Here is a 10,044-nt window from a genome sequence, read left to right as displayed (position 1 = left end):
TACTCAAGCAACCCTAGTCAGAGGGGTTACATGCAGAGAATGTGGGCTAAATGGTTACTTCGAAACCCACAGTCACGGTTGACCACGAAACAACTAGTAGCTCAGTGTTCCAACATCCACAAACGGCAACTGCTGTCACAACTTGAGATTGATGAGGTACAACGCAGGTTCCATGGTGAAGGGCCCCAGGCTGCCAGATCAGAGGAGGAGGTCATACCAGAGATTGGGAGGCAAGCCCCAATGAATGCAGATGATGAGATTGGGAGGCCAGCCCCAATGAATGAAATGCTGAGCGAGGCAGCAACTGACCTGAAAGCTAAGATCATGGCGAGAATGAAAGCTGGGCAACCTAGAAACCGATTACAACGGCTATGTGAAGTACCACCTGAAAGTCTCATGGAAAGTGTGAATGCAGCACTGAGGGCAATCCCGACGGTAACGATCACGGAAACCAATGAGCTGATATACGCTTCAGCATCAGTGATCCTTGAGATGCTTGGCTATAAGAGCAACCATGGAAGCCATGAGATACGTTACCCACCATGGAAAAGACGGTTGGAGGCTAAGATCAAGGCGGCTCGGAAAGATGTGAGTCAATTGACGGAGGCCAAGAGAGGTGTGATGAAAAGGCCGATACCCGAGAGGTACATCCAGATGACCATACCTGAAGCACTCGAAACTGCCAAACAAAGGCTCCAAGCCTTGTCCAGCCGCCTCAAGCGGTACACGAAAGAGAATGAGGCCAGACGAATAAACAGGCTGTTCGCAACACAACCTGCGAAAGTGTACGCTCAGTGGCAGGGTCCGAACAACAGAGCTGACCCACCAAGACTGGAAACTGAAAGGTACTGGAAAGGCATATGGGAGAAGGAGGTTGCACATAACAGCAGTGCACAATGGCTGGTGACCCTGAGAGAGGAGCGCAGCAACCTCCCTGAACAGAACCCAGTTACCATAACAGTGGCAGACATACAGGAAAGAGTCTCAGATATGAAGAACTGGACAGCACCAGGCCCGGACATGGTCCACACCTACTGGCTAAAGAAACTCACAGCACTCCATGAGCGCCTAGCAGCACAAATGAACCAGCTGCTGAGGGATGGGACTCACCCAGGATGGCTAACCGAAGGGCGAACGATCCTGATCATGAAGGATCCCTCAAAGGGTGCAGTCCCATCCAACTATCGGCCAATAACCTGTCTCTCCACAACATGGAAGCTCATGTCAGGCATCATTGCGGCTAAGATAAGTGGACACATGGATCAATACATGAGCGAAGCACAGAAGGGCATTGGTAGAGATACCAGAGGAGCAAAACATCAGCTCCTGTTTGACAGAACAGTCGCACAAGACTGCAGGTCCCGACGTACCAACCTCTGCACAGCCTGGATTGATTACAAGAAAGCCTATGACTCGATGCCACATACATGGATCACTGAATGCTTGGAGTTGTATAAGGTGAACAGGACCCTAAGAGCCTTCGTTGCGAACTCGATGAGGATGTGGAAAACCACACTTGAAGCCAATGGCAAGCCACTTACCCAAGTGTCCATCAAATGTGGCATATACCAAGGTGATGCACTCTCCCCACTGCTGTTCTGCATAGGACTGAACCCCCTCAGCCAAGTAATCACCAAGACAGGCTATGGATACCGCCTCAGAAATGGAGCTACAATCAGTCACCTCCTCTACATGGATGACATAAAGCTGTATGCTAAGAGCGAAAGGGACATGGACTCCCTGATCCACACAACCAGGATCTACAGCAGCGACATCGGGATGTCATTCGGGCTTGAGAAATGTAGTCGGATGGTGACTAAGAGAGGAAAGGTAGTCCGCACTGAAGGGGTCTCACTCCCTGAAGGAACAATAGCAGACATTGAGGACAGCTACAAGTACCTCGGTATACCACAAGCCAATGGCAACCTCGAACTGGCAACAAGGAAAGCGGCTACGGCCAAATACCTCCAGCTAGTGAGGCAAGTCCTAAGAAGCCAGCTCAATGGCAAGAATAAGACCCGGGCAATAAACAGCTATGCCCTGCCAGTGATCAGATACCCTGCAGGAATAATAAGGTGGCCAAAGGAAGAGATTCAGACCACGGACGTTAAGACCCGAAAGCTCCTAACCATGCATGGAGGGTTCCATCCCAAATCCAGCACCCTGAGACTGTACGCAAGCCGAAAGGAAGGAGGCCGGGGACTAGTGAGTGTGAGAGCCACTGTCCAGGATGAAACATCCAAGCTCCATGAATACATCAAGGAGAAGGCTCCAACGGATGACGTACTCAGAGAATGTCTCAGACAATGGGGAACAGAGGATGAGGCGCTGGAAGAGGGACCATCATGGGAGGACAAGCCCCTACACGGGATGTACCACTGGACCATAACTGAAGTGGGTGATCTCAAGAAGTCCTATAAATGGCTAGAGAGGGCTGGCCTGAAGGACAGCACAGAGGCCCTCATCCTGGCTGCTCAGGAGCAGGCCCTGAGCACCAGAGCCATTGAGGCCCAGATATACCCGACCAAACAAGACCCAAGTGGTAGGTTGTGCAAAGAGGCACCTGAGACGATCCAACACATAACTGCAGGGTGTAAGATGCTGGCAGGGAAAGCCTACATGGAACGCCATAACCAGGTGGCTGGCAAAGTCTACCGAACCATCTGTGCGGAGTATGGACTGGAAACCCCAAAGTCAAAATGGGAAACACCTCCGAAGGTGGTGGAGAATGACCGAGCGAAGATCCTGTGGGACTTCCAGATCCAGACTGACAAGATGGTAATGGCGAACCAACCAGATATCGTGATCATAGATAAAGGGATGTAGCGGTCCCAAGTGATGGAAACATCAGAAAGAAGGAACACGAGAAACTCGAGAAATACCAAGGGCTCAGAGAGGAGCTGGAGAGAGCCTGGAAGGTAAAAATATTCAAATGTACATAATGATATCTATGATATCTATGATGTGTGTGCTGGATTGCATTTCTTGTGCGTGCGTGCGTGCGTGCGTGCGTGCGTGAGTGTGTGTGCGTGTGTGCGTGCGTGTGTGTGTGTGTGTGTGTGTGTAGGAGAAACACTCACTGGTGATGATGAAGATGAAGACCGCTCCTCTGCGGTATGTCCACCTCCATGATGATGAAGAAGAAAAAGAAGAAGAAGAAAACGAAAAAGACGGCCACCACCAACATCATCCTCAACGACGCATACAGACTTGCTGCAGCGGACGGCCCCAAGATCCTGTCACTCTTGATGCAAGATGTTTCTCTCTCTCTGCGCAGAGATTCTCTACAGAGGAGCTTAAGAATCCACACTGACTGATGATGTTGATGATGATGATAATGCCTGTATTATTATTACTACTACTATTAGAACTACTACTACTACTACTCCTACTACTACTAATAGTTCTATTATTATCATTATCATCATCCGTCAGTGTGGATTCTCAAGGTCTTCTGCACAGCACAGCAGGAGCATCTCATTATTATCCATCCATCCATTTTCCGAACCGCTTGATCCTCACTAGGGTCGCGGGGGGTGCTGGAGCCTATCCCAGCCGTCTTCGGGCAGTAGGCGGGGGACACCCTGAATCAGTTGCCAGCCAATCGCAGGGCACACAGAGACGAACAACCATCCACGCCCACACTCACACCTAGGGACAATTTAGAGCTTCCAATCAACCTGCCATGCATGTTTTTGGAATGTGGGAGGAAACCGGAGCACCCGGAGAAAACCCACGCAGGCCCGGGGAGAACATGCAAACTCCACACAGGGAGGCCGGAGCTGGAATCGAACCCGGTACCTCTGCACTGTGAAGCCGACGTGCTAACCACTGGACTACCGGGCTGCCCTCATTATTATTATTATTATTATTATTATTATTATTAATAGTAGTAGTAGTCTTAGTATTCGACTCAGCATGACTTAGATTTGTTCTTGATTTTACTGTTTGGTGCTTTCTACCGCCTTTATTACCGATTGTCTTACTTGTCTTACTGTTTATTGTGCATGTTAAATTGCTCCATGTACAGCACTTTGTATGCAGCGATGGCTGTTTGAAAGTGCTCTATAAATACTGTTGTTGTTGTTGTTGTTAGTATTAACAATTTAAAGTGGCAATTTCACCAAATTAAAAAGCTCAAAAGAGTCAGCAGAGTGAGTGCTCTGTTCGAGGACCCGGTCTCTGAATATACAGGTACATATAGTGTACAGTTGCATATGCACTACATCGACATGTACACACATGAGTTGAGTTATCCGAGGTCCAACTACGGTGTACTCTATAAAAAATTACCGTATATGATATTGATATGCATCATGTACACGCAAGTTGTCAGATTGATCTTTTTCTTTGATTTTGTTTTTTGTCTTTAGTGTTGTTTTGTTGTGTTCAATCAATCAATCAATCAATCAAATGTAATGCACAATGCACATGATTACACATGGACCCATGTATCGCTGACGTAACCATGACGACGTCATTCTCGGTGTGTATCGATTGAGACAATTAGTGGGAGGGTGCAGTGTGCGTGTGCTCTTGAGTGATTGCGTGTGCGCCCGCGTGTGCTTCACGCTTCATATTGTACGCAGACGGAAGGTCCAACTCATCCACGTTACTGAGCTGGTGAAAGGAGACCACCATATCGCAGTCGCTTCATTCGGACACACGATGGCAGCAAAACTCTGTTTGGATTTGGAGGAAAGGAGAACTGAAATATTTCAGTCTGCACGGTGACTTTTTTGTGACACTTATTCATAGAGAAGTAGAAATTCTATTTTAATGAAGCAAAAACTGGAGAAAAAAAAATCAAGCAGACTGTCATGACTTTAACACATCTCCCGAAAGTCTGAGCTTGTTAATGTCTCTATTTGACCCTTCATGTATTAACAACTCTTACTTTGAACCACCAAATAGTCTTGCAGCCCCAAGACTCTGACCTCCCTCGATCACTCTCCAAAGTGTCTTGCTTGTCTAAGGGCTTACGTTGAGCCTTCAAACTGTCTCATGCCACAAGACTACTACATTGACACCTCAAGAAAAACTTTTAAATTCAGCTCTTGATATTGCTCACAGCTGTATGACTCTTGCTTTGATCTTTCAAATTGCTTTACAGTAGCAAGATTTTTTGATCCCCAAAAAACACATTTACTTTGAGCTTACAAATCGTCTTATGGCCACAGGACTCTTACGTACTCTATTTCTTTAAAGGGCTCCTTTACCTTTAAAATCATTTGCAGCTGTAAGACTCTTGTGTGGATCCTTCAGCTTGTCTTCCACAAATAATTCCCTTACTTTCATCCGTCACATTATCTCACGGCTACAAGACTGTTTTATCGATCTTCAAAAAGACAAACCTTGAGCCTTCAATTCTCGCAGCCGAAAGACCGTTAGCTTTGATCCTTCAAAAGAACTTATTTTCATCGATAAAATTGTCTCACCGCTGTGAGAATCTTAATTTGAGCTTTCAAACTGTTTTGTGGTTAAAAGGTGCTTGCTTTGAAACTTCAAATTGTCTCACAGCTGTACGACTCATTTCGATCCTTCAAATTGTCTTATGCCGTGAGACTTTTAGTTTGATCCTTCAAAATGACTCTTTGACCCTTCATAGAGGCTTTGAGATGAGTTTGAACACTCAGATTGTCTTATGAATGTTAAGACCCTTACTTTGACCTATCAAAAAGATACTCATTCAAGATTTACAATTGTCTCACAGCTGAAAGACTTTGATGTTGGTCCTTCCAAACAAGCCTATTTTGGGTTGGTGCAAGTCCCGTTCATGCCTGTTTGAACAGATCACTCTTGGCCATGCTTGGCATCCCGGCGTACCAAAGGCGTTTCCTTTGACATGCGCCCGGCGCATCTGATAATTTGGTGGCTCAAATTTGACTCAACTATACCTGCTGGCTAACTACTGATGCAGGTAATTTTGATTTTGGAGAATTTGATTGACATGAAGGTAGACAGATTCTGCCCTCCTTGGACATGTGTAGGGTTTGATTCTGGCTCTGGCCTTACTGTGAGGAGTTTGCATGCTCTCCCCGTGCCTGCGTGGGGTTTCTCCCACCGGGTACTCTGGTTGCTACATTCCAAAAACATGCATGGCAGGTTCATGGAACACTCTAAATTGTGCCTAGGTGTGAGTGTGAGTGTGGATGGTTGTTTGTCTCTTATGTGCACTGTAATTGGCGGGCAACTGGTTCAGAGTGCCGCCCACCTACTTCCTGAAGACAGCTGGGATAGGCTCCAGCACGCCCCGTGACCCTCGTGAGGATCAAAAAATGGATGGATGGATAATAATAATAATAATAAAAAATAATCATCATCATAATCATGAATTTTTTTTTTTTTTTTAGTAACACTGTTGACATTTGGAGACAAATCTCAAAGTGCATAGCACATGCAACAGTAAATAAGCAACAAAACAACAAACTACAAATAAGAGGTTAAAAAAAAAATCAGCGAGGAAAAAAATTTCCATAAAGGAAGGTTTTGAGTCCTTTTGTTCATGAATCCACCATGGACACGAACCATCTCCAAGTGCCGTGATCTCCCCGGCCGTCTTTACATCATTGCTCCGTGGAGGTCTGCTTGCGGTTCCATACAAATGTACTTTGTACTCTTCAACCTCAGCAAAATCCTTCCTACTTCTGCCGTGCCAAGGACATTGCCTCTTTCTTGCATTGATTGGCGACGATTGAAGTCAGGTGTGTCCACACCCACAACAGCGCAAAATGCTTGCTTCAAACTGTGGCAAGCTGTAAGCGTCTGCGAATATAACAAAACCCGACTTAGGCCGCCCTTGCGCAGATTTGAACACATCTTGCGTGATACAACTTGCATTTGTCATAAAAAAGGCGTCTTCACATTGTCTCACATCCGTAAGATTCTTATTTTTAGCCTGCAAATATTCCCATTTTCCACGAAGGCTTGCCCACTGTGCCTCCAGAGAAATGATTTGCGCTTTTTCAAATCAATCCACTTTCAAATGCAATTTCGATGGGCAGTCTTGTCACGATGTGTTTTTTTTCTTCCAATAACCAAAACATGCAGGCAGATCCATCCGCGATTGCATTTTATTTTGAAAAACACATCAAGAAGTGAGAGAAAGGTGAATGAATTTTAATGCATATGTACATTTTATCTGCTTTATTGGAAAAGTGAAATGTAAAATATGGCGCCCACGTTTACCCGCGCGGCCCTTTTTAAGGCACCAACCGTGGTGGGCTCGGGATGAGAATGATGAGGTTATTTTTCAATCACATCAATTGATCTGATTGGCTGATTGAATCTGAAGTTAGAAAAAGAAGGTACAAACACATATTTGGATGCAGACAGTTCTTCATTAAGTAAAATGATGCTCTTTTACATTTGTTTCCACAATAAAAAAATGAGCATTAAGGAAGATGAAAAGAAGAGTTGATAACAAAACCCACATGTACGAAGGCCCCACTAAAGTTGCATATTTTCTCATGCATCAGGTATTACTGTATACAAATCCATTTTTAGTGATGGAGCATATCTCTGATGCAAACGTACGGGGTCTCATCTGAGCAAAGCGCATCCTCCCAAAGTCCAGCTGTAAGAAATTCATATGTAAGTATGACAGCATGATCATCGAAGTGAGTTTTGATCATTGATTTTACCTACCGCTTTCATCCATGTGCACACATTCACCAGTCTCATCAGGCTCTGATCCACCAACGTCAAAGTTGGTGAACTGAGTATCTGAGCCATCAGTCCATACAAAGTCATCATTCTGTGAGGCAAAATCAAATTTCAATGAGCGTCTTTCCTCTAAACTGGCGATAAGAATGAGATTGGAGGGCTCACTGATTTGTGACCAAAATGTTTCTACTGAAATGACTCAGGCCGAACTTTGAATCTTTCACCTGAATTGCATCATGGAGACCGATCCAGGCTTCGTCGTCATTATCACCCGCCCGAATCAGTTCAAGAATGAAAGCATTTTCCAGGGCACTGTGAATGGAGACCAGATTCCCACCTAGAATGTTGCAGACGCTCTGATTGAGGGGAAGGAAAACAAAAGGATCATTTCACTCTTTTGATCAATCAGATAAGACATTTGGACTCTGGAACAAAGTGTTCAATCGAGAGAAAATTGATGGGTCCCTGCTTGGAAAGGCAGCCAACTGGTTTACAGATACATCACGTGCTTGTGCCAAAGTCTTCCATACCTCGGCATCCGCAAAGCTTCTGCCCTCATCTTCATAGATGTAACAGTAGCAGTCCAACTGAGTCCAGCCAATAGGACAGTTATTGCCTGCAGCACAATTTGCATTTCCAAGATATGTCAATCAAATACGCCGTCAAATGCAGACAAAGCAAAGGGATTGAGAAAAGTGTTCGAGGCACGGCTACCGACCTTTTACAATAACGGTAGGTTTAGACCACTGCCAAGAAGAAAAAGATATTTACAAGCAGACTGCACAACGGGGAAACAACTGAAGACAACAATAACCCAAGCACGATAGTGACTATGTCTTTTTACTGAGGTCAGGGGGTGAGATTTTGACTTACGACTCCAGTCAACAGTCCACTGATCCCGCAAAGGAGGAACAACGAGCGAAGAGCAAATTCCATCTGCGCACCGACAGAAAAAAAATAATAAAAATAATGATGTGTCAAAATTTTAACAATAAAACTGCAGCATTACTTTGTAAAGCGGTGAAGCAGATGTGGTGAAATCTTGAAAAAGTCCCCTAAAATGGAGTTTGAATGCAAGACTGCATCGTTACCTTTGTCGCAGTGTGTGACGCTTGATGCTGACGACGACGAGCCATTCTTATATACATCGGGTGACAGTCTTGGAATGTCAAACTACCTGGTTGGTTATGACATGAAATGTATGGTTAGGTTTTTGAATGAGTTTCTCATTCTTGAGAAGTAGCAAGTGTACTTTTGCTGTCACCATTACAGCACATCAAATTTCAGAAGTGAGAATGGATCCGACTGGTTCGGCGAGAATGCTCATAAAAATATGAAAAGTACGCTGCATTCCGCTCGGATGATACCACGCAGTTGAATCACAGGAGACAATTAGAAAATAGCAGGTCTCAAAAGGATGAGTGAAATGGACAAGCAACGGTTAATTAAATTGGATCTTTTGCATACCAGTCACTGACAGCTTAATTGCTCACTTGCCTAACGTATGCGGAGGGTTCAGTTTCCACTCAGTGATGGGTGATTGGAGTTTGAATGGTTGTCTATGCGTTCGCTACAGTTGAATAATGATAAGTTCAGGTTATCGTCCGCATTGGGTCCGAAGTCAGCCGGGATAGGCTCCATCTCCCTGCCGATATGAACAGCATAAACGTTTCAGAAGACAGAACGGTCATTGCATACCGGCCCAACAATGACCCTCGTCATTTCTTGAGCAGGAAGTGTTTTTGTCCTACAGCTGACTGATTATGGGTGCGCCAATGACGCAGTCCAAGTCAATTGTAGGCTGCTGTGGAACAAACACCAAAACGAGAATGTCACGTTCGTATCATGTCATTAAAGTGTATCATGTCATTAAAGTGTCATGTCACTTGGACTACATATCAATTAAAGAACATTGTTTGCAACAATATCTGATCTCAATATCTATTAGCGTTATTATTCAGCCTTTATATTCGAATCACTTATCTTTTGCCGTATTTGTGTTTGATTCCGGTATTCTGTGTGCCCTTGTGTGAACTGTAAACCTGCAACCTTTTGATATGTTCTTTGTTCTGTTTCCGTACGAATATAAATCAACAAGATAACTCCTCTGCGCTTTGTGGGGGAAGGGGGGTAACTCTGGGAAGCAGATTGCTAGACTACAAGCAAATAAGTGTGCACTTGAAGAAAGATTGTTTCATGTTTACAATGCTATTAATGTAGGTCAGATGACTGCGGGCCAGTGCTTTGACCACCGGGTTACGAAATAAGTCCTTCTCTGCTGCCCTAAACATTATCTGTAGTACTGACTGACCTACATACACAACTCAATTCTAATATTTGTTGTATGGATTCCTTTTCATTTGCTCCCAACAGTTTATT

At 44.7% G+C, this 10,044-nt stretch overlaps 1 protein-coding gene across 2 annotated transcripts; it reads right to left on the bottom strand.

Moving 5' to 3' along the window:
• Positions 1–7,057: 7,057 nt before the first annotated feature.
• Positions 7,058–9,372, bottom strand: LOC147210837 (lithostathine-1-alpha-like). Of its 2 annotated transcripts, XM_086106637.1 has the most exons (8): positions 9,159–9,372; positions 8,757–8,838; positions 8,539–8,601; positions 8,384–8,411; positions 8,196–8,281; positions 7,890–8,021; positions 7,648–7,756; positions 7,058–7,576 (listed from the first exon to the last, which is right to left on the bottom strand). In XM_086106637.1, the coding sequence occupies exons 2-8, from the start codon at positions 8,811–8,813 to the stop codon at positions 7,503–7,505; spliced, it is 549 nt and encodes a 182-aa protein (XP_085962763.1). In that variant the 5' UTR covers positions 8,814–8,838; positions 9,159–9,372; the 3' UTR covers positions 7,058–7,502. The 2 variants fall into 2 exon arrangements, with proteins under 2 accessions (XP_085962763.1, XP_085963576.1); XM_086107450.1 differs by lacking the exon at positions 9,159–9,372 and having other exon boundaries at positions 8,757–9,116.
• Positions 9,373–10,044: the final 672 nt, after the last annotated feature.

This window comes from Hippocampus guttulatus, chromosome 1 (assembly GCF_054856545.1).
Source record: "Hippocampus guttulatus isolate MCC_2025c chromosome 1, RoL_Hgut_1.0, whole genome shotgun sequence".
Lineage (NCBI taxonomy): Eukaryota > Metazoa > Chordata > Actinopteri > Syngnathiformes > Syngnathidae > Hippocampus > Hippocampus guttulatus.
The sequence above is the reverse complement of the archived record's forward strand: the minus strand, read 5'-3'. Positions and strand labels throughout refer to the sequence as shown.